Source organism: Mus caroli, unplaced genomic scaffold (genome assembly GCF_978045245.1).
Source record: "Mus caroli unplaced genomic scaffold, Mus_caroli_1 scaffold_13, whole genome shotgun sequence".
In the NCBI taxonomy this organism is placed as follows: domain Eukaryota; kingdom Metazoa; phylum Chordata; class Mammalia; order Rodentia; family Muridae; genus Mus; species Mus caroli.
The window spans coordinates 26,491,388-26,515,236 of NW_028227268.1; the positions used below are offsets into that span (position 1 = coordinate 26,491,388).

The window sequence follows — 23,849 nt, forward strand, 5'->3', positions numbered from 1 at the left end:
AGCAACTTGGCTGCTCTGGCAAGGGATCCCATCCAAAGATATGATCTGGCCCAAATGCAGACATGTCCTTGATTACTGTATGATCTGGCTGGATAGCAGACATGCCCTTCTTTTTTTTTTTTTTTTTTTTTTTTTTTTTTTTTTTTTTTTTTTGGTTTTTTGAGACAGGGTTTCTCTGTGTAGCCCTGGCTGTCCTGGCACTCACATTATAGACCAGGGTGGCCTCGAACTCAGAAATCCGCCTGCCTCTGCCTCCCGAGTGCTGGGATTAAAGGCATGCGCCACCACGCCCGGCTCAGACATGCCCTTCTTATACACCATCAAATCCCTAACAGTGAAGGTAAGGTTATTTTGTAGAAGAAAGCAGCCATGTATGAAAGTGATGTCTAATTGAGGTTCAAAGTAATGAATCAGAAGAAGATTTGGCAGCCAGGATGAATCAGAGATAGGATATATCCAACTCACAGGAAAACAGCACAGGGAAGAGGGGTTACGAGAGAGAGAGAGAGAGAGAGAGAGAGAGAGAGAGAGAGAGAGCACAAGAGAGAGAGAGCAAGAGAGAGAGAGAGAGAGAGAGAGAGAGAGAGAGAGAGGAAGGAAGGAAGGAGGAAGGAAGGAAGGAAGGAAGGAAGGAAGGAAGGAAGGAAGGAAGGAAGGAAGGAAGGAAGGAAGAGAAGTGGTGTGGTGAGGTGTGTGTGTATGGTAGTTTTATGGGAAGTTTTGTAAAGATGAGCTGCCCAGAGAACAAGCTAGACAGGGTGAAAACAGAACGAGCCGAGAGCTGAGAATGAGAAAGAGCCAGAAGATTAGAACACATTGGGGCCAGGCAAAGCAATTTAGGCAGAAGCCAGGTAAAGCTGTGTGAATCAGTCATCTTGGAAGATTAGATTGTAGGGAGTCTAGATGCTTACAGGCCGAGGCCTGGGGATAGTTAGAGCAGAGAAGGACTTGCTCTGGACTCAGCCCAAGTGTGTATTTGCACAGCTTGGATAAGCTCCCATCTCATCACTTCACTTGAAGAATTAAAGTGAGGTACAATAGGCTTTTGCAGAATGCCCAGCTTTGCTGGGGACAGCACACGATGACAGGGACTGCCTGCAGTAGGCCGGGATGGAGACATCTCAGTAGCCGGTGGCAGCTCCTTGTAAAATCCAGTTGTTCCCACCCTGGATCTCCATCATCCATGCTTACTATTGGAAAAAGCACCAAGTTTTCCCCTTGTTCTCTAGGCTTCTGCACTGCTTGCAGAATGCGGGACTGAGGGAGTCCTCTTTTCTTAGGCTTAGGAGGAGGTTGTAGAAGAGGGGACAAGTCAGGATATTTAGCTGCTTCCTCCTGTAATTCAGATTCATCTCCAGGATCTTAAGGCTCTCCCTCTTCATCATCATCAGAGGTGGAAGAAGTCTCTACTAAGTCGACAATATACTGGGAAGAAGGTGTTTTTTATTTCTTAATAGTTTGTTTCTCACCAATTTGTTTAGACAATAGAGGAATGCCTTCTTCCATAACATTTCTGTACTACAAACAGAACCTGCTGATGCCCTGGGCAGGTCTGTTATTTCGGCATGGGGTAGTGCTTGTTTTATCACAAACCAGAACATAACTGCATTCTCTGGAGCCTGCCCTTCATCCTCCTCATCCTTGTAGTCCAGGATCCAGGTCTTCACATCCTTCCCCTTCTCCATGCTGCCTTATCCAAGGTCTCCAAGGTCCCTTTATCAGGAAACCAAGGGCTCACAGAACAAACCAAGCAAACCATGCTTTTCAAAATGAATTCCCTTCTTAAGCAATAACTTTAAAAGAATCTTTTTATACATAGATCTCTCACTTGATTCAGCTTGACCCATAATAAAACTATACATCTCTCTCTCTCTCTCTCTCATTCACTCGCAGCTTGAGGCTGCACACACTCTGCATTCTCTTTTGCTCTCTGCTTTTTCTCTTGTGTGCTTTTCTTCTCTGTGAACTCTCACGCTCACACACACCTCTGTGCATTCTCCTTTCACTCTCACACACACACTTCACACACATCTCTCTCTCTCTCTCTCTCACACACACACACCACATGCACTCTTCTTTCACTCACACGCACTCTCTTCATGCACACCTCACATTCTCTCCTCACTCACTCTTCATATTCTCTCCTCACTCACTCTCCACATGCTCTTCTCTTGCTCTCTGCATTCACTCTCTCACTTGCTCTTCTCACGTTTGCTCGCCTTTTTCTTGCTCAGTCTTTTAGTGATAACTCCAAAAGCAGATTTAAAAAAAGACGTTGTATAATCATTGCCAAATCAAATTCAAAAGAATAACCACGTCCCGCAAATAATCAGGAATTACAATTGTTCCCCAAAGTTTCAAGTTTTCCCTATTCCCAGGCCTGTAGCCAAAATAATAACAATTGCTAACTTACCATTATTTAAACTTTAACTTTTGACTGATTATACTTCAGAGCTCAGATCTCTGAGGTCAGCTACTTGCATTTTCCTGTGAAGCCCTAATGATAAATGACATGGGCAAAGCTGCCAGGCAGTGGCCAGAAAGAGTCAAGTTAATGCTTAACTCAATAGTTCTGCTAGCTTTCTGCTTCTGCACATTGCACACAATGACTCTCCTAAGAGTCCCAGTGTTTTGACTTAATTTTACTAATAAAAGATTTTACATATCCTATACTTGCTTATCCAGGAACCACTCTCAAATTTTATGCAAAACTTATTTCATAACTTCAATAGTTGTTTTTTCTTTCTTGGGGTCCCAAGGTTGACTCTATTTCATTTTCTAATAATTTCTTCAAACTTTCTTTTTTTTTAAGATTTATTTATTTATTTTATGTATGTGAGTACACGGTAGCTGTACAGATGGTTGTGAGCCTTCATGTGGTTGTTGGGAATTGAATTTTAGGACCTCTGCTCACTCAGGTCAACCCTGCCTGCTCAGTCCCTGCCCGCTCTGGCCCAATGATTTATTTATTATTATGTATAAGTACACTGTAGCTGGCTTCAGACGCACCAGAAGAGGGTGTCAGATCTCATTACTGGTGGTTGTGAGCCACCATGTGGTTGCTGGGAATTGAACTCAGGACCTTTGGAAGAGCAGTCAGTGCTCTTAGCCGCTGAGCCATTTTGCTAGCCCCTTCTTCAAACTTTCTTTGCAAGTCAAGCATTAATCTGAAACTACCATTGTGCAGTTATTACATTGTTTCTAAGATGAGAGCTCACAGCATGCACCTGGGCCATTAGGACTATGCTGTGCTGTGCCCTATGCCTTAGTTTTTAATTGTTTAAGAATCATTACATCAGGGAACATCTAGTTTCGCAGAATTCACCATAGCAGGAGGAGAAAGAAGAAAATCAGATATAATAGAATAATTATGCACACCAAGGCCAACTGAAAAGCAGTCATCCACAAATAAAATCATTGCAGCCATTATCTAGGGCTAAGGTTGGGAGAAATGGGGACAACTGTTTTTTACAAAGAACTGCCGCGGGTTACTGAGATATCTCCTTCCCGGCCGACTGTAGGCAGTCCCTGTCATTGTATGCTGTGTGACTGTACAGCTGAGCCATCTCTCCAGTGGTTCTGTTTTTTAAAAACTAACTTTGAGTTGTGAGCCTTCCTAGCAGGTTTTTGGTTAGGGTTTATTGCTGTGCTAACACCATGACCAAAGGCATCTTGGGAAACAGAGGGCTTATTTCAGCCTAGGGTTTCACATCATAGCTCATTCATCAAAGCCAGCGCAGGAACTGAAAGCAGGACCTTGGAAGCAGGAACCCAAGTGGAAGCCATGGAAGTACGCTGCTTACTGCCTTGCTTTTTCTCTTCAAACTGTACATTTTTGTATTTCTTTTTGCCCGATTGTTCTTTTTCATTATAAACCAGCTGAAGAGTGCTCAATAATAACCCTATGACAGAGTCAGTATTAAGCTGTCTTGAAATCTCCTCTGCTGAAGAAATTAGTTCATTACTTTGAACTTTGCTTCAGGCAAGTTCTTAGAATGAGGGCAGAAAGCAGACTTTGCCAAATCGTCCCAAGGACCGGCTCTAGCCCAGTTGCTAATATTGTTCCCCTCTGAAACCTCTTGAGCCAGACCTCCACAATCCACATAGCTCTCAGCACTGTTGTCTTCCAGGCTCCTACTAGGATGGCCCATTAAGCTCTGCATACAGCATTTAACCACTTTCCTAGTTCAATGTCCCCCTCCCCCCAAATTTTCCACATTCCTTCAAAAATATGGTCAGGTATGTCATATCCCATGAACATGATACCAATCTCTGTCTTAGTTACTTTTCTATGGCTGTGATAAAACACTATGGCCAAGGCAACTGAGAAAAGTGTTTCGTTGTGCTTACAGTTCAGAGGGTTAGAGTCCAAGGTGGCAGAGCAAAGGCATGGTGGCAGGAACAGCTGAGTGCTGCATCTTTTGTTGTTGTTTTTTTGTTTGTTTGTTTGTTTATTTTTCAAGACAGGGGTTTTTTTTTTATAACCCTGACTGTCCTGAAACTCACTTTGTAGACCAGGCTGGCCCCGAACTCAGAAATCCGCCTGCCTCTGCCTCCCGAGTGCTGGTATTAAAGGCAAGCGCCACCACACCCAGCATGAGTGCTGCATCTTAAAAGCAAGAGGCAGAGAGCACACTGGGGAGGGTGTGGAGCTTTTTTTTTGTTTTGTTTTTGTTTTTGTTTTTGTTTTTGTTTTTGTTTTTCAAGACAGGGTTTCTCTTTATAGCTCTGACTGTCCTGGAACTCACTCTGTAGACCAGGCTGGCCTCGAATTCAGAAATCCGCCTGCCTCTGCCTCCTGAGGGTGTGGAGCTTTTGAAGCCTCAAAGTCTGTCCCAGTGACACACTTCCTGCAACAAGGCTACACCTCCTAATCCTTCCCAAACAGTTCCACCGACTGCAGACCAAGAATTCAAACACATGAGCCTTTGGAGGCTGTTTCCATCCAAACTGCCACACAGCGTCAAGGTGAAGGCAGTGGGATGAGTCAGAGACAAACTTTTTGTTTATCTCTTTTGATACAAGGTCTCACTACTGCACCCTGACCAGCCTAGCTTTTGCTATGTAGCTTCAAACTCAGACAGCAGAGAGCTGGAACCAAAGACATGTGCCACCAAACTGGGCTACAATAAACATTTTTAAACCACTTAAACAGTGATGGTACCTGGTTGATGATGGATAAAATCCTCAGCCAAGGAGTTGTACTCCAATAAGAGAAAAAGACCCAGATCCAAAACCTGGAAAACTCTCTCAGATGTCAGAGGGTAGAGGACCAGGAGTAAGTGACAGACAGATGTCAGTAGCAACTGCAGCAGGGAGCAAAGCAAAGTGTCCCCTAAATGTTGTGCCAGCTATTTTTGGGGGGTGTAGTGTGTGTGGCAGGAGATAGAAAGATCTTTTCAGCTCTGGAGTTCAAGGCTGCTCTGGGCAACATAGTGAGACCTCAGAGACCTTGTTGAAAGAGGAGGAGGAGGAAGAAGAGGAAGAGAAAGAGAAAGAGAAGAAGAAGGAGGAGGAGGAGGAGAAGGAGGAATAATAATCTAGAATTCTTCTCTCTCTCTCTCTCTCTCTCTCTCTCTCCCTCTCTCTCTCTCTCTCTCTCCTTGACAAGAGTTTCTCTGTGTAGCCCTGACTGTTTTGGAACTCACTCTTAGACCAGGCTGGTCTAGAACTCACAGAGATCTGACTTCCTCTGCCTCCAGAGTACTGGGATAAAAGGTGTGCGCCACCACTGCTCGGCTCTAGAAGACGTCTCAATGAGCAATGTTCCATAAAGACAAAGAGATGTTTGCAGGAATGAGTCCTTTAAATCCATGAGTCTTTAGGTCTTGAGGGGAAACGTGGGGGAAGGGTGTAGTTGTAGTATCTATTCCCTTTACAACCAGCCTTATCCTGTCCTAGCTCGCTCTGCCCCCTGCTGGCCATCCTGAGTACTTGCCTTTCCTGTGAATGGATTTTTCTCCATCCGTGGCATTTAGAATCTTTCAGGGTTTAGAGGATGGGAGACTAACGAGTTACAGTCAGGTGGGAATAAAGTTTTATTGGGTAGGATAAAGGGCTTCTAGAGATGGATAGGGATGACTGACAGCTGTATAACAATATGTGTACTTCTAATGTCATGTCTAGGTCATCCTGAAAGCTTCTCTGGGGACATTGAACACCCTTGCTGATGTGTCAGACAATGAGGTTCAGGGCAGAGGCCAGAGGCAGCTGACCATTTCCACCAGATATCGGAAGGTCCTGAATTTCATCCTTCAGCATGTGACGTACACCAGCACAGAGTACTATCTCCACAAGGTGGACACAGGTCTGTCTTCTGATCACAAACTGCTGGAAAAGAGCACCACTCCCTCTCAAAACCTTCCCCCAGGACGCTTCCTGTGTGCGCCCTCTCAAAACCTTCCCCCAGGATGCTTCCTGTGTGCGCCCTCTCAAAACCTTCCCCCAGGATGCTTCCCGAGTGCCAGTTTCTGAGCCTTGACAATTACCTGCCTATTTACTGCACCCAGTAGAGTCCCCCACTGCCACTGACCCCAGAGCAACTTGAGAAAGATCACTGACACTGCTTACCTTGCGCACATGAACACACAGTGTCCTGTCACTGTGGCTAATACCCGAGACAGCATAGAAAGGCTGGCTCACAGCCTTGGAGGCTCCAGTCCGTGGTGACTCGGCCCTTGTGGCGAGGCAGCATAGTATGGTGGAGCTGTAGGACAGAGGAGAGACTCTTACTTCACAGCTAGGAAGCGGCTGATCCTACTGTCGTCACCTTAAAGGCATTCCCAAAGGGACCTGAACACCTCCCATCATATCCTAGGTTCTAAGGGATCCACCTCCCAGTGTCACAACAGCGGCTTATGCCTACACTATAACGACCTTTAGGGACACTGATCCAAACCACAGTACCATCCCATTCTGTCTGTTATTGATGGAGTTTTGTTTTGCTTGATACAGGGTCGTACATAGCCCAGGCTAGCTTCAGACTCTGAACTTGTGTGTCTCCAGTTTCTACCCACTATGCACTGCAATTACAAGCAAATGAACCTCTAAGTGCAGTTTATGCAGTGCTGGGAATCAAATCCAGGCCCTCCTGTGTGGTAGACAACCGCGCTGCCAAGCCAGTTACATCCCTAGTCTTATTGTTTCTTGAGATGCTCTCGTGTAAGCCAGGATTTTCCAAACTCTCTTACATAGTTGTGGCTGGCTTGCCTTGAGCTCCAGTTCCCCCCATTTCTTCTCTCAAGCTTTGGGGTTACAGGTGTGTACACCCCGCACTCTGTTTATTTTTTGTTTGTTTATAAGTTTGTCCATTTGTTGAGGCAGGATCTTGTGTGTGTCTCGGGCTGGCCTCAAATTCTCAATTCCTATGCCTCGGGCTCCATAATGCCGAAATCACAGCCATACATCACTATGTTTGACTGGCCTTACCTAGTCCTGTTAGCTGTTCTCTGCAGCTATTTATTTCACTTATTTATTGGGGGGGGGGCATGAACATTTCACAGTGGTCATATGGAAGTCAGAAGTCACCTTGTAGGAGTTTGTTCTCTCCTACCACATGAATCCCACGGATCGAACTCAGGGCATTGGGTTTAGCAGCAAGCCCCTTTACCTGCTGAGCCACTTTGCGACCCCTCTGGAACTTTTAAAGCTGCTTCAGCTTCTGTTGAGGCGGTGACTTGCCTAACCAGTTTGTGCAACAATATCTTGTGAGCATTCCTGCAGAGAGAGAATGTGGCCAGTTTCAAGGATATGAACTTGTCTTTCCAAATCCCCCACCCACCCATTACAGAAACTCCTGGGATGACAAATCTTGCCACCCTCAGGACAGCCTCAGTTTTTCTCTTTTCCTTTTTGAGTTGCTCCATAGCACAGCAACAGGGGGGAAAAATGTAATATGCACAAATGAAAGTTCAGCTTGGTTGGTAGAGTACTCGCCTAGCAATGCACAGAGCCATGGGTTCGAGACCCAGCATCATATGAAATTGGGCATGGGAGTGCTATGCCTAAGACCCTAGCACTTGGGAGGTGGAATCAAAGGCTAGTGGTCCTAGGTTATCCTTCATAGCTATAGTAAGCATCCTCTCCACCTTCAGATTTTAAGGCATTTCCCTTCAGAAAATGATCCTGTGTTCTAAAGTACAGTGGGTACTACTGTCCTGGTCTTGTCATTGGAGACATGACGGAGGGGCAGGGCGGAGTAATCCAGATCCTCGAATCTCCAGCCTGTTCTAGCAGCCCATCCTTAATCAGGTTGCCTCAGGAATGCACAGAAGTCAGGAGTCAGGATGCCACAATGTCCATGGACCCTCAGCCTCCTCACAGGCAGGGCTCTCCCCGCCGCTGCTGGCCTCCTTGGGTTCCTCAGGGCATCAGAGTCTGATCGCATCTGACACTGCCTGGACTCTGACCTCTCTTCTCCTTCCAGTAAGTATGGAATCCGAGACATCAGTGGCCAAGTTTCCAGTGACTATCAAACAACAGACTGTACCCAAGTTGTATGACCCTGGACCTGGTAAGACTCTTATCCCCAAGGCTCAGGCATTGTATCAGGCCTGGTGGTTTGAATGACCAGGGCTCCCCCCCCCAAGACTGGTATATTTGAATGCTTAGACGAATAGCTGGTGGAATTTTGGGGGGGGGGAAGGAGTAGGAGGCCCTGTTGGGATATCGGGGTGGCCCTGTGGGAGGAGGTGTGTCACCAGGGGGTGGGCTTTGAGGTTTCACAAGTTCAGGCCGAAGCTTTGCTTTCGTTGTGCCTCCAACTTGTGACTAAGATGTAAGCTCTCAGCTATTTCTAAAATGCCATGTCTACCTGCTTGCTGCCTTTCTCCCAGCCACGATGGCTGGGGACCAACCTTCAGAAACTATCAGCAAGCCCCCAGTGATGTGATGTATGTATAAGCTGCCTTGGTCATGGTGTCTCATCACAGCAGTAGAAAAGTAACTAAGGCAGAGGGAACACTTTTTCTCTAAGATTCATTTTGATTCCTTTTCATTGTGTGTGTGCCCATGTGTACACATGTGCCCTTATGTACAGATGTCCACAAAGGCCAGAATGTCAGTCTTCCTAGGGATGGAGTTGGAAGTGGTTGTGAGCCACCTGACTCAGGCGCTGGGAACTAAACTCTGGTCCTCGGCAAGACTAGTACATGCTCTGAACTGCCAAGGCATCTCTGCAGTCCTCTCAGTCCCTTTTTGAGACAAGGTCTCATTCAGCCCAGGGTGAGCTCAAACTATGCATATAGTTGAGAATATTATTAAGCTCCTGAACTTCCTGCCTCATTTCCCCCAGGGCTGGAATTTTATGGAAACACCACCAAGCTCAGTTGCTAGGGATCAAACCTAGGGCTTCGGGTGTATTAGGTAGGCACTCTACCAACAGTTAGATTTCCATCCCTTCTATATTCCAGGATAGACAGGTAATCCTCTGGACTCAGCCTTGTTAGTGGTGAGATTACAGCATTTAGTGATGTGTGTGTGTGTGTGTGTGTACACTCATGTGTGTTTGTGTGTGTGTGCTGGTGTGTGAGTGGGCAGGCAGGCGGGCACACCAGCAAGCACTCCTGCTACAGTGGGGATATGAAGTCAGAGGACAATCTCAGGGGTTAGCCCTAGCTTTCCTTCTACCTTAGGTGAGGCAAGGTCTCCTTTTGTTTGTTTGTTTATTTGCTTGCTTGCTTGCTTGCTTGCTACTGCATATACCAAGGTAACTGGCCCTAGACCTTCCGGAGACTCTCCTGTCTCCACCTTCCGTCTCACTGAGGTTACAGTTATGGTATTGAGACTTAGCTTTACATGGGAGCTGGGGATTTGAACTTAGATTCTCATGTTTGTGCAGCTGGAACTTTATCCACCAAGGTATCTTCCTAGTCCCGAGTGATTTTTCTTTTCTTTTTAAATATTTATTTGTTTATTTATTTATTTATTGTATGTGAATACACTGTAGCTGTCTTCAGATACACCAGAAAGGGGTATCAGACCCCATTACAGATGGTTGTGAGCCACCTTGTGGTTGCTGGGAATTGAACTCAGGACCTCTGGAAGAACAGTCAGTGCTTTTTTTTTTTTTTTTTTTTTAAAGATTTCTTTCTTTCTTTCTTTATTATATGTAAGTACACTAAAGCTGTCTTCAGACACACCAGAAGGGGTATCAGATCTCATTATAATGATAGTGAGCCACCATATGGTCGCTGGGATTTGAACTCAGGACCTCCAGAAGAGCAGTCAGTGCTCTTAACCACTAAGCCATCTCCCCAGCCCCGTGATTTTTCTTTTTAACATTGAATCTATAAACGTTCTTTTAGTGATTTTGCTTTTTGTTTTGTGAGGTTGGGTGTTGTTACACAGCCTAGGCTGGTCTTGACTTCACCATCCTGCAGTTTCTGCCTCTCTGGCTCCCAAGCACTGGGAATATAGGTGTGAGCCTGTATACCTAGATCTCTCTCTCTCTCTCTCTCTCTCTCTCTCTCTCTCTCTCTCACACACACACACACACACACACACACACACTCTCTCTCTCTCTCTCTCTCTCTCTCACACACACACACACACACACACACACACATACACACACACACTCTCTCTCTCTCTCACTCTCTCTCTCTCTCTCTCTTCTTGCAACATATGGATCAGGATGCAAGTTCTCAGCTATTGCTTCAGTGTCATGCCTGCTTGTCTGCTAACATACTTCCAGCCATGATGGTTATGAACCACCCTCTGAAACAATAAGCCCTCAGTTCCATGCTTTCCTTTATACGTTGCCTTGGTCATAGTGTCTCTTCACAGCAATAGAACAGTAATTAAGATACTTGTCAAGTTATATTTGGCTACCAACTCCTCCATGGTGTTGAATAATAGTAGCAGGCAGTTTTGTTTGCTCCTGACTTTAAGAAGAAAATAATAGCATGATGCCATTCATGTTGCCATGTGGCAGGTGTTTCAGGGCAAAAAACCTCTCTTCTTCCATATCCTTTCTAAGAATTTTTATTATTTATGAATATTCATAATATTTATGAATCTTTTTAAGATTCGACAATGTATTTGTGTGCATTTGCTTACACTTATGTATGGGTTTTTTTGTTGTTTTTGGTTTTGTTTTTGGTTTTTTCGAGACAGGATTTCTCTGTATAGCTCTGGCTGTCCTGGAACTCACTTTGTAGACCAGGCTGGCCTCGAACTGAACTCAGAAATCCGCCTGCCTCTGCCTCCAGAGTGCTGGGATTAAAGGCATGCGCCACCACGCCCGGCTTTATGTATGTGCACCACATACTCACTCAGTGTCCATGGAGGCCAGAAGAGGGCGCCAGAGCCCGCGGAACTGCAGTTTCAGGTGGTTGGGAGCCTGCAGGTGGCTGCTGGGACCCCAAGTCCTCTGCAAGAGCAGCTGCTGTTTATTGCTCCTGGTGTTTGTATCGTGGTGTCTTTTCCATGGAAGAGCTGACCCTTTTCCCTTTTCCAAGCTTTTTGCTTTTCCCTTTTTCCATATTTTGCATACATATGTTGTGTCTGTATACACATCTGCTTGTATATCGATGATGCACTGTTGGGAACAGGTTGTGGGGAAATAAAGGGGGTGGGAGAGATGACCTGCATCCCGCCAGGGCTCAGGGGCTCTGGGCGGGCAGACGCAGGGGATTGCCGCGTGGTCTCTACGCCACCCGAGTGGGCGTCTGGCTGTGGAAAGCCACGGAACCCCAGTTTGAAGGGGTAGCGAGGGAGCAGTCCAGGGTCTCTGGGACTCATGGAGGCCAGAGATGAGAGGTTCTCAGTCTCAGCATACCAGACACCACTGTATTTCGTGGAAGAGCTGAGAACAAAGTGAGGGCCCTAGGGGCGGGGGTAGGGGGGCAGCTTTGTCAGTCCTGGGACCGAAGTGGGCACGGGGAGAAGGTGCTGGGTGGTTCCCACACGGGCAAGAGTCTGGCTAGTTCAGACTGTTGGCTCTGCAGGCGGCTTGGGTTGGCTGGGGGCCGTGGCTAGAGCATAGGAAGGCTTCCTGGTGGGAAGTTAGAAGAGGTTTTTTAGGGGAAGGTCTATTCCATCGGTCTAGCACAGTGGGTCTTGATGAGCAGAGACGGTCCATTGTTTTAGAGCTTTATTGTAGAAAGTCAAAGAGGGGGGAGGAGGAGGGGGAGAAGGGGGAGGGGGAGGAGGAGGAGGAGCCATGTGGAGAGAGAGGAGAAGGAAGGGGGAGAAGAGACAAGAAGAGCTTAAGAGAGGAGGGGCTGAGCAGCCTCTTTTATAGTGGGATGGGCTACCTTGCTGTTGCTAGGTAACTGTGGGGCGGAGCTTACCTGGCTGTAGCCAGACCACCAGGAGCTTGGGTCATTTTCTATGTGACTGATATTCACAGGCTTATGCAGTTGAGGAGTTGATGTGGTGTCAGGCACTTGTGTCTGGGCGCATAGCTTACGGTTCAGTCGCTTGTAGATTTTCCTACTGGGTCTCCTGAGTAAGCCTCACTTGACCAGAACACAGACTGCCTTTCATGGTTCAACAATGCACATGAACACATGCACAAACACATGAAGAGCAAGTGGAGGGCCACGGGTACTGCCTGGAACCCTCCTCCATGGCACTTCCACCTAGTTCACTGAAATGGAGTCCGAGTCAAAGCCAGAGCTCGATAATACAGCTAGTCTCCCTGGCCAGCTTACCCTGGGGGTCCCCTGGATCCATCCACCTTCTGAAGCTAGAATTACAGGCATGCTGCCACACCCTCCCAAGTACTTACGTGGGTTCTGGGGATGTGAACTTGGGGAACTACACATTCGAATGGCAAATGTTTGAACCACTGAGCATCTCCCTGGCTTCTCCAATTCCTGTGGGTTTCTTGTTTGTCTTTACAAGTCATGTGCTTTATGGTGAAGAGCCTGGTCCGGGTCCTCTGGTCTTCAAGTAGACTTCTTTCTAACCATGCCTTCCTGAGATAGAGGCAGGAAAAGTCTCCTGTGAAGCTCTTCTCAGAACGGATGGCAAAAGTAGGCCATGAGGCTTTTAGACCTTTTCTTCTCTCCCTGGGCTCTGGGCATCAAAACTTCTAGTAGTTAACATGGAAGCAGGACACAAGGGGTTGCTAACTGGCATGCTAGAAATGAAGAATCCAGACAGCAGGAAACGGCATAGCAAATGCAGCCAAGGACAAAAAGATTTCCCCAAGTTGGATAACCTTAAAATGTCTTTACTTCCCAGTGCAATTTTAAAACACTCTGATTAAACAACTCCTGTGTACAGACGGCACTAGCCCCCCCCCCCCCCCAGAGGTCAGAGGATAGAGAGGCCATCAGATGATGGGAGTGTAGCTCAATTGGAAGAATGTTTGCTCAGCATGAGTGAGGCCCTAGGTTCGAATCCCCAGTCTGGTAGGAAACAAAACAAAGCAAGTCTGGAAGAGGGCGCTAGCATCCACTTCCCCTCTCTTCTCTAGAGAGGAAGCTCAGAAACCTGGTGACCATTGCCACGAAGACTTTTCTCCGTCCCCACAAGCTTAAGATCCTGCTTCAGAGTATTCGAAAATATTACCCAGACATCACCGTGATTGTAGCTGATGACAGCAAGGAGCCCCTGGAAATTAAAGATGACCACGTGGAGTACTACACCATGCCCTTTGGGAAGGTATGTCCCCCTCAGACTGGGGACATCTAGCTCCCAGAACAAGAGGGACCCAGATTCAGTTGTTTCCATGATCATCTCTGTGGCAAGGCTGGGTGGGGTGGGGTGGGGTAATGGGTGGGTGGGGGTGGGGCTTCTCTTGTTCAGATGCAGAGGGAAACTGTGGGGCTAGTTTAATGATGTGCTAGTTTAGTCTACCTTCCTCCTATTTGATATGGAAATTGACAGGGGTTCTTACAGGTGACAAATGGGATCTGACAGCTGATTGTGATGCATGGGGCCATAGCAGCCTTTTGTTCTCTGTGACTGTCCCCAAGCTAGGCTCTCCCTCCCTCCCAGTCCTAGCCGCTCCCCAAACATAGAAAAGGAAAGGATATCACTGAGAGCAAAGGTTCCCCAAACCAACATCTCCCAGGAGGTAGAAGGCAACTGTAAGGTGAGAGGGGACTCCAGTCTATTCATAGAGGTCACTGGACTAAGGAAGGACTTTCCAGTCTTTGTCTCAGCCTCTGATCCAGAAAGTCACTGTCCCTGCCATGTCTCTCTGAGGCAGACTGTAGTTGTCAGCCTTGTCTGAACTACAGAGTCCCACAGAATCCAAGTTCACCCATGGTGGGAGGCAGCCTGGTCACTGGGAATTCAAGAAGCCCCTGAGGTGACAACTGCTGATCCAACCCCATGCTGCCTGCAGGGCTGGTTTGCTGGGAGGAACCTGGCCATCTCACAGGTGACTACTAAATACGTCCTCTGGGTGGACGATGATTTTCTCTTCATCGACAAGACCAAGATTGAGGTACTGGTGGATGTCCTGGAGAAAACCGAACTGGATGTGGTAAGGAACAATGGCCAAGCTCAGCTGGCTGCCACCTGTAGTGAGTGGTGAGGAGTGATGGAGAGAGAGGAAGGAATGTTAGTGTCAGAGGGAGGAACTGAGGGGATGAGGGGCTCGCAGCTCGGCCAGAGAGCATGAGCTCTGCTTTGGACTCAACCATTTTCTTTGAAACAAATTTTATATGCCACAATAAAGAAAAGTTTACAATTGTTTTCCAAAAAATTAAGTTAAAAAAAAAAAGCATATTTATACATTTCTAATTACATTCTTAGACTATATGAGGTTTAAGAGAACCGGGTTCTTGTTCAGTCACATTTAAAAAAATTATTTTTTAGATTTATTTCCTTTTATTTTATGTGTATAGTTGTTCTGCCTGCACATATATCTGTGCTCGCAGAAGCCAGAAGAGGGAGTTGGACCACCTGGAACTGGAGTTACAGATGGGTGTGAGCTGACGCATGAGTACTGATGGGAACAGAACTCGGATCCTTTGCAAGAACAGATGCCTTCAACCACTGAGTCATCTCTGCACCGCCCCCTCCACATTCATTTTATAATGAAAACATAGTTGGGGGCTGGTGAGATGGCTCAGCGGGTAAGAACAGTGACTGCTCTTCCGAAGGTCCTGAGTTCAAATCCCAGCAACCATATGGTGGCTCACAACCATCTGTAATGAGATCTGGTGCCCTCTTCCGGTGTGCCAGAAGACAGCTACAGGGTACTTATGCATAATAATAAATCTTAAAAAAGAAAATATAGTTGGACCTAGTGGTACACACCTTTAGTCCAGCACTGGGGAGGCAGAAGCAGGAGGGTCTCTGTGAGTTCAAGGCCAGTGCGGTCTACAGAGTAAGCCCTTAGCTCAAAGACAACAACAAAACCAAACCCCTAAAGTTATACTGTGTGTGGTAGTACACCTATGGAAGCAGGATGATGGGGGCTCGAGGCCAGCCTCAGCTACAAAGCAGGTGTGTATGTATGTGTATACACATGTGTATGTGCGTGCCTGCATGTGGAGATAGGGATTCAACGACCCAGCAGTAGTGTGGAAAGGGCTGTGGCCACATGGCAGAGCCACTGAGGGTCCTTTGGAGGCTAGATCCACAGAGTAGTTTTTATTCTCTTAAAAGCTGCAGTCCTGGGCTGGAGAGATGGCTCAGTGGGTAAGAGCACCCGACTGCTCTTCCGAAGGTCCAGAGTTCAAATCCCAGCAACCACATGGTGGCTCACAACCATCCCTAACGAGATCTGGCGCCCTCTTCTGGAGTGTCTGAAGACAGCTACAGTGTACTTACATATAATAAATAAATTAAAAAAAAAAAATCTTTAAAAAAAAAAGTATTAAAAAAAAAAAAGCTGCAGTCCTGGGAGGCTTCGCAGAGGAATGAACACTGATCGGCTCAGACCCTGGTTTCTGTTTGCTGACTAGGTGGGCGGCAGCGTGCAGGGGAATACTTACCAGTTCAGGCTGCTGTATGAACAGACCGAGAATGGGAGCTGTCTTCACCAGAGGTGGGGCTCATTCCAGGCCCTCGACGGCTTCCCTGGATGCACGCTGACCAGCGGTGTGGTGAACTTCTTCTTGGCTCACACGGAAAAAGTGCAAAGAGTTGGGTTTGATCCCATCTTACAACGAGTGGCCCATGGAGGTGAGAGGCTCAGAGGGGTGTGCCGGGCAGTGGGGAAGGGGGTCCTCCTGGGAAACTCCTTCTTGATACCCCAGGGATCTTTCTTTCACCCCAGACTGTGGAACTCGTGGTCCCTCTTGCCGCCCTCATCTCCCGGTGTCTCCCTACGCTGCTTCCTGCCCACTTGAGACACATTTCTCCGACCTTCCCCGCAGCTCAGCCCTCTACCTTTCTCAGCTTCAGTCTTCTTTCAGAAAGTCTTTTCCACCGAAAACTGTACTTAGGGACTGCTCTCTCCCTTCACCCCTTCCTCTCCAGAACCCACAGTCCCATTTAGTGGAACCCAGCGGTACCGATGCCCACACTCCAATCTGAGAAACTGAGGTTATCTGTTTCTTTCCTTTCAGCTCCAGGGCTCCCTGTCCGGCTCCCTGTCCGGCTCCCTGTCCCGCTCCCTGTCCCGCTCCCTGTCCGGCTCCCTGTCCGGCTCCCTGTCCGGCTCCCTGTCCGGCTCCCTGTCCGGCTCCCTGTCCGGCTCCCTGTCCCGCTCCCTGTCCGGCTCCCTGTCCCGCTCCCTGTCCGGCTCCCTGTCCGGCTCCCTGTCCGGCGTGGGTGGGGAACCACAGCTATTTGTCTTTAGCTTCCTTTTGTCTCCCGTTCCTCTTCTCTTTGCAGAGTTCTTTATTGATGGGCTGGGGACACTGTTGGTGGGCTCTTGCCCGGGTGTGATTATAAACCATCAAGTAAGAACACCACCAAAGGATCCAAAGCTGGCTTCCTTGGAGAAGACTTATGAGAAATACCGGGCCAACACCAATTCTGTGATCCAATTCAAGGTTGCACTCCAGTACTTCAAGAACCATCTCTACTGCTCCACTTAAAAAGTACAAAGACCAGGAATCGCAATAAACAGATTAGCGGCGGACAACAAAAAAATAGTAGGATTGGACATTGAAGGGTACCAAAAGCAGACTCCTAACAAGGGGGACAGGGAACAAAGTAGCTGGAAGCTGGAGCTAGGGTAGGAGCCCGAAGTCGGCTCAGGACCCCCAAGACCAAATTCTCAGCACAGAGATTTATCTGCCCTAGAGAGGGAAAGGGCAGGGAATGAGACAAAGACAAGGGCTGGAAGGTGGTGGGGCACATCTTTAATCACAGCACTCCGGGGGCAGAAGCAGGTGGATCTCTGCGCGTTTGAGGACAGCCTGGTCTACAGAGAGAGTTCTAGGACAGCCAAGACTACAGAGAAACTCTTGTCTTGAAAAAAAAATAAGGCAATAAGTTGATCTAAAATAATGTTATTTAAAGCCAGATGTTAAGGTTGGTGTCGTGTTGTGATCCCAAAGCTCAGTAACTGAAGTAGGAGGATTGAGTTCAAGGTCAGCCTGGGCTATGTAACAGCCCATCTTTAAATGAATGACTAGGGGGCTGGAGAGCGCTCAGTGCTTAAGAGCGATTAGGACAGAGGACCTAGATTGGCTCCCAGGACCCACATGATGAGTCACAACTTCATAACTGCAGTTTCAGGGGACTGGAAGAATCTGCTTACCTCCAAAGGCCCCTGCATATAAATGGTGCATACATACCCTCAGGCACATACATGCACACAAAATAAGCTTTAAAATAAATGAAGGAATGAGTGAATGGCTAAATATTAACCAAATAATTCTGATCTTATTTTGTCAAGACTGCCTGGCCTAGCACTCACTGTGTAGGACAGACTGACCTCACACTCCTGGCAATCCTCCTGTCTCCACTTCCCAGTGCTGAGGTATGAGGTGTGAACCACAATTTCTGGCTTGAATTTTTAAAAAGAATTTACACACACACATACACACACACACACTGTAGCTGTCTTCAGACACATCAGAAAGGGCATCAGACCTCTTGTGATGGCTGGGAGCCACCATGTGGTTGCTGGGAATTGAACTCAGAACCTCTGGAAAAGAAGTCAGTGCTCTTAACTGATAAGCCATATCTCTAGTCTCTAGCTTGATTTTTAAACTTTGACTTTTAAATATGTTTATTCATTATAATTCTTTTTCTTTTTGAGACAGGGTTTCTCTGTGTAGCCCTGGCTGTCCTGGAACTCACTCTGTAGACCAGGCTGTCCTCGAACTCAGAAATCTGACTGCCTCTGCCTCCCGAGTGCTGGGATTAAAGGCATGCGCCACCATGCCGGGCTTATATTTTGATTTTAATGGGATATTAAGATGGATGTTAAGATTGTGACAACCCTGTCTCGGAAAACCAAAAAAAGATAGAAAGAAAGAAAGAAAGAAAGAAAGAAAGAAAGAAAGAAAGAAAGAAAAGAAAGAAAGGAAGGAAGGAAGGAAGGAAGGAAGGAAGGAAGAAAGAAAGAAAGAAAGAAAGAAAGAAAGAAAGAAAGAAAGAAAGAAAGAAAGAAAGAAAGAAAGAAAGGAAAGAAAGAAAAGAAAGAAAAGAAAGGAAGGAAGGAAGGAAGGAAGAAAGAAAGAAAAGAAAGGAAAAAAGAAAGGAAGGAAGGAAGAAAGAAAAAGAAAGAAAGAAAGAGAAAGAAAGAAAGAGAAAGGAAGAAAGAAAGAGAAAAGATTGTGAGCTTTCATGTGGTTGTTGGGGATAGAATCTCTGCTCACTCCAGTCAGCCCTGCTCTCTCAGTCCCTGCTAACTCCGGCCCAAAGATTTATTTATTATTATAATTATTATACGTAAGTACACTGTAGCTGACTTCAGACATACTAGAAGAGAGTGTCAGATCTCATTACCGGTAGTTGTGAGCCACCATGTGGTTGGGGGGACTTGAACTCAGGACCTTTGGAAGAGCAGTCCGTCCTCTTACCCGCTGAGCCATCTCGCCAGCCCATTTCAACACTCTGAACATACTTACATTTTGTTTTTTACTTCCTGAGGTAATTATTGCTCTGAACTAGACCATAGAAAGCCAAACACCAGCTGGAGTGGGTAAGGAGACAAGGAATGACACACCAGCTACTTGTGGTGCGGGCCTTTAATCCCAGCCTTGAATTCAGAGATCCTCCAGCCAGGGCTAGGCAGTGAGCTCTGTTTTGTTTTGTTTCCAGAACAAAACCAAAACCCCAAATCAGGGGCTGAGGAAATGGCTCAAAAGGTGAAGTGTTTGCTACCCAAGCATGAGGACTTGAGTTCAGATTCCCAGAAGTAAGGCATAGCTGCCAGTCTGTAACCCTGGGCATTCTCACAGCAAATGTTAACATCCTCCATTTTGACTGGGTTGTCGTTAGCATACTCAAGCACAGTCTTTTCTCTACTTCAAGATCTAGAACCTTCTCTCCAGGAGAGAGAGAGAGAGAGAGAGAGAGAGTGTTTCCTATGATCCAGTAACACCTCTTCCCAAAGGGTCCAGGAACTCCCTGAAACCCACCAGACAGACCAGGCCCCCTCTTTTCCAAGTATATTAGCTGTGAAGGCTGCTGAGAGGCACTCTCAGACAAGTTGAGATGCCTGAAACAGACATTTTCTAACCTGTTGAGCTGTCTACAAGTTGTACAGAGGGCTTCAGGTTTACAGCTTTTGTGACATGGTGAGCTTTCATGGTGCCGCTGTCTTTTGAGTCCTTTGTGACCCTGTGGTAATCCCTCACCCATACTTCTGTCTGTAACCCCAATAAAACTCATCAGTCCGCTACACTGGACTTGGGTGGTGTCCTTATTTTGATCTGTCATTGGTTCCTGACTGGAGTGAGTAGATGTTTGCCCCCATCTTCCCAAGGTTAGTGTCACATGGCAGGGTGATATTAAGAGTCTCTGAGCACAAAACTGGAACATTTCTTCCTTTGGGTCTTCCTGTGTCCCAAAGCAAGTGGCTCAGTGACCAAGTCTGTTAAAACACTAGCCACATTTAAAGACGATGAAGGCCCAGGGCCCACTCTTGAGACTGCCAGCCACATCAAGTGGAGTGAGAGGGCAGGTTAAAAAACAAAAAAAACAGACACACAACGAACCCCCTTCCTGCTAATTCATACTGCAGTAAGCAAGGACAAGGAAGCAATCCTTTAATGCCAACCGAGGAACACAAGTAGGGTTACAGTGAGTGTGCCAGTTCGTAGGATTAAGTTAAGAAAGAAGGTGTGGGGAATGCCTGGGACAAACCTGAGCATGGAGAAGTGGGGACACAAGGGCAGTCACTGTCACCTACACACTCGCTGTAGGGATATAATCCTCTTGAGAACCCATACCAGGCCAGTTGTGGTGACAATGTCTTTGATCTCTGGTCTACAGAGCCAGTTGTGGGGCAGGAGAGCTACAGAGCTATATAGTGAACCCTGGAGAGTGGACCGGGAGTAGGGGGGGGAGGACTGGGGGAGGGGGGAATTATGCCAATGTGTCCTGTGCAGTCATGGGACCCTCTCGGAGGGTGGGGCAGGTCTCTATGTAGCCCTAGCTATTCTGGAACTCACAGAGATGAGCCTGCTTGTGCCCACAGAGTGCTGGAATTAAAGCCATGTGCCACCATGCCCAGCTCACATGGCCTTTGTAATAATGAAATAAGCAGGAAAAAATGAGGTCTACAAATGCCTAGTGTTCAAGCACAGCCTTGAGGTATTGGGATTCAGACCCAGGACAAGAGGCTGAGGTTTTGGTATTTAACATACCAAAGCAGACCTGGCCTCCAGGCTCTCCCAGCATCCCTCAGTCCCTACTTGAACTCTGCAGCCCAGAGGTTCTTCACTATATAATCCAGACATTTTGTTTTGGTCTGGGCATCCTGTATCCCCAGCCCCCTCTGCATTTCTCTTCCCCGTCCGCTCTGTCTCCTTGTCTGCACGGTGACCTCCCTGGTCTCATTTCTTGGGACTGGTGAACCTGCCCAAGAGCTGCCTCCAATAAACCTGCCTTTATACTTTAACTTGGCTTAAATGAGTTGGCTCATTTCATCGTCGGAGATAACCTATCAGGAATCTCAATGTCAGATGGGGTTTTTTTTCAAAATGGAAACTCTGTAGTGCTCCTTCTGATAATATGCAAGAGCTACAAGCTACTTTTCTTTTCTTCTTATTTGTTTGTTTGTTTTTTGGTTTTGGAGACAGGGTTTTTCCCTGTGTAGCCCAGCCCTGGCTGATCTAAAACTTATTCTGTAGACTGGACTCAAACTCACCTGCCTCTGCCTCCAGAGTGTTCGGATTAAAGGCATGCACACCGCCCCGCCACGCACACCCACACTAGAAAAACTCTTATCCATTCACTCAGGGACAAACTGTCAGACTCTTACCAAATAAGCACTTGGACTAACTGCGTTCGTGACTGCATGCACAGAAGAGGAACTTAGCAGAATAGTGGACAGCTCATAGCACTAGAAGGGGGTAGACAAAGCAAGCTCAGGAAAGTGGCCAAGAATCCAGGGACTGAGGCAACCAGGGGCCCAACAAGGCCAGTTTGCTTGGCATGTCACCTGAGAGGACAGTGGGCATGGCCTGGCTGCCTTACTGCACTGAGGTCAATGGTGTCGAAGACACCACCAGAACTGGATCCAGTTTTAAAATCTCTGGCTCCTGGGTGTCAGTTGCTAGACTGAGTCCAACTGGCCAAGCTAAAGATAGGCAGGCCGACGCACACAAACACACATGCTCACACATACACACACGCTCTCTCTCACACACACACCACACACACACAGAGAGCCTAAAGAATAAGTGTATGTACTTTGGACACAGTCTAGTGTCACCCATACTTGCAAAAACATTGGATTTCTCAAGAAAATGAGACAAGCTATTTTTGGATGTCAACTTGACTACATCTGAGATTAACTGAAGTCCAAAAATGGAGGGCACACCCATGACGGGCTTTTGCACAATTTGAAGTAGCCACTTCAAATCCAGATCCTGACATAGGAAGTCACACTAGAGTATAGTATATACTCTATACTAATATACATTTATAATATATAATTACTTATATACAGAAATATTTATATTATATGTAATAGTCTATTATAACTATATATATTCATCCTATAAGTTGCTATCCTATAGAACCCTAGTACAAGGTCACACAGCAAATAGACTGCACAGTGCATAGCTCTTCTGTTTGCTTGTGAATGGCGTCTTATGCATAAGAAGTGAAAAGCAGGCTGGTGAGATGGCTCAGTGGTCTGGCGAGATGGCTCAGTGGTCAAGAGCGCCGACTGTTCTTCCTAAGTCCCGAGTTCAGGTCCCAGCGACCACATGGTGGCTCACAGCCATCCGTAGTAGAATCTAATGCCCTCTTCTGGAGTGTCTGAAGACAGCTACAGTGTACTTACATATAATAAATAAATAATAATAAAAAAATTGTAAAAAAAAAAAGAAGTGAAAAGCAGAGCTGTTTGGTTCGGTCTTTTGTCTCAATACAAGTTTGGGGGTGGGAGGGTGTCTCTGTGATCACTAACGTCAGCAGAGTGGTGAATCTGTAGGAAACAAGGTTGTTCAATTCAACACAATTAAGCAGCCAGTGTTGGTTCAAACCAAGTAGTTTATTTGGTGAAAACTTACCTGGTGATGATTAACCCAATCGCCTGTGCACAGCACAGCTTAAGACATGACTGCACTGGAACTCTTTGTAAAGTACATGTGACATCTTCCAGAAAGATAGTTTCTATAGACTGAGAAAAACATGCTCACCGATAAGAGTCCAGGGAGGAACTGGTGAGATCTCAGCCTATCAGTCTCCGGTCACAGGCCATTACCCACATCTGCTTCCAGCCTTCTTGGCAGAAGACACATCATACATCTCTCTCACTGAACAGACATCCCTGTGTAGTTAACATTCCTGGTGTCCCTAGTGCTTATCTGAGCCTGGCACACGGGTGATTTCTTAAACTCTTGTAGAGCACGTTATGGGGCCAAGCCTCACTGTAGTATAACAAACAATACATAGTCCAGAGCATCCTTGAAGCAGCCTCGAGGCACAGATGGATGTCCACTAGGGTAATGCTCGAAGGTGAACTGCTGAGTCAAAGTGTTGACTGACCTGCAGAAACACATTTAGGGAAAAATGAAAGACTAGGGAGTGCAGAAGTGGGGATTTTGTTGTTGTTTTGCGGGATGTGTGTGTGTGTGGTGTGTTGATGGTGGGTGTCTGTTGTTAAAATTCTGACTGGGTTTTTCTAAGGATCGGAACGCTAGAAGTTTCGGTAGTCCGGCCTTTAGAAGCGCGGGCGGAAGTGCAGAATTGGAAGCGCCAATCTCCCTACAGATAATTTGCATAGCGCGGAGCAGGGGCTGCGGCATCCACGTGCGGCGCACTCTCCTGCATCCCCGTCTGCACCCCAGGTTCGTCCGGGGTTTGAACGGCTGTGCCACCACGTGCCAGTCCGCGTCCTTCCCCGCTGGGCCAAAGCGTCCTCGCCACAGTCCTCCTGATATAAACGCAGAAAACAAGTAGAAAGCCCGGGCTGCGTGCGCCGAACCTCCTGCCCGGAGTCCGGGACCGGAGCCGGCTTTCTCCGGACTTGGTCCGATCGGACGACCCGCCGCCCTCGAGACTTGGGGTTAAGAGCCGGGACCCTTGGAGGAGCACCGGAAGAGGTGACAGACACCTCGGGGCCCTTGAACGTTTGGAATTCGTAAGGACATGGGAATCTCGGTGGTTCCGTGTCTGCCCGCCACCGCGGCCACCGGCCACGGGCCCAAGCCAAGTGTAGCGAAGCTTAGAAAAGGTTGCCCAACGTCATGTGGCTTGAGAAGGCTGCCGGGCGCCTTAAGCCGCCAGCAGGTCCCATGGTGTAATGGTTAGCACTCTGGACTTTGAATCCAGCGATCCGAGTTCAAATCTCGGTGGGACCT

General features: G+C 47.2%; 1 protein-coding gene and 1 non-coding gene across 2 annotated transcripts in view; both read left to right on the top strand.

The window, feature by feature from the left end:
- The window catches only part of B4galnt2 (beta-1,4-N-acetyl-galactosaminyltransferase 2 (SID blood group)), a 64,599-nt gene extending 44,893 nt beyond the window's left edge, over positions 1-19,706 (top strand). The window contains exons 6-11 of the mRNA XM_021177919.3: positions 6,127-6,307; positions 8,426-8,512; positions 13,427-13,614; positions 14,303-14,443; positions 15,873-16,092; positions 16,747-19,706. Of these exons, the coding sequence (XP_021033578.1) occupies positions 6,127-6,307; positions 8,426-8,512; positions 13,427-13,614; positions 14,303-14,443; positions 15,873-16,092; positions 16,747-16,952 (1,023 nt within the window). The 3' untranslated portion in view covers positions 16,953-19,706. The remainder of the gene's footprint in view (positions 1-6,126; positions 6,308-8,425; positions 8,513-13,426; positions 13,615-14,302; positions 14,444-15,872; positions 16,093-16,746) is intronic.
- Positions 19,707-23,777: 4,071 nt separating this feature from the next.
- Positions 23,778-23,849, top strand: Trnaq-uug (transfer RNA glutamine (anticodon UUG)). The gene has a single exon. It is a non-coding gene; the product is annotated as a tRNA-Gln (tRNA).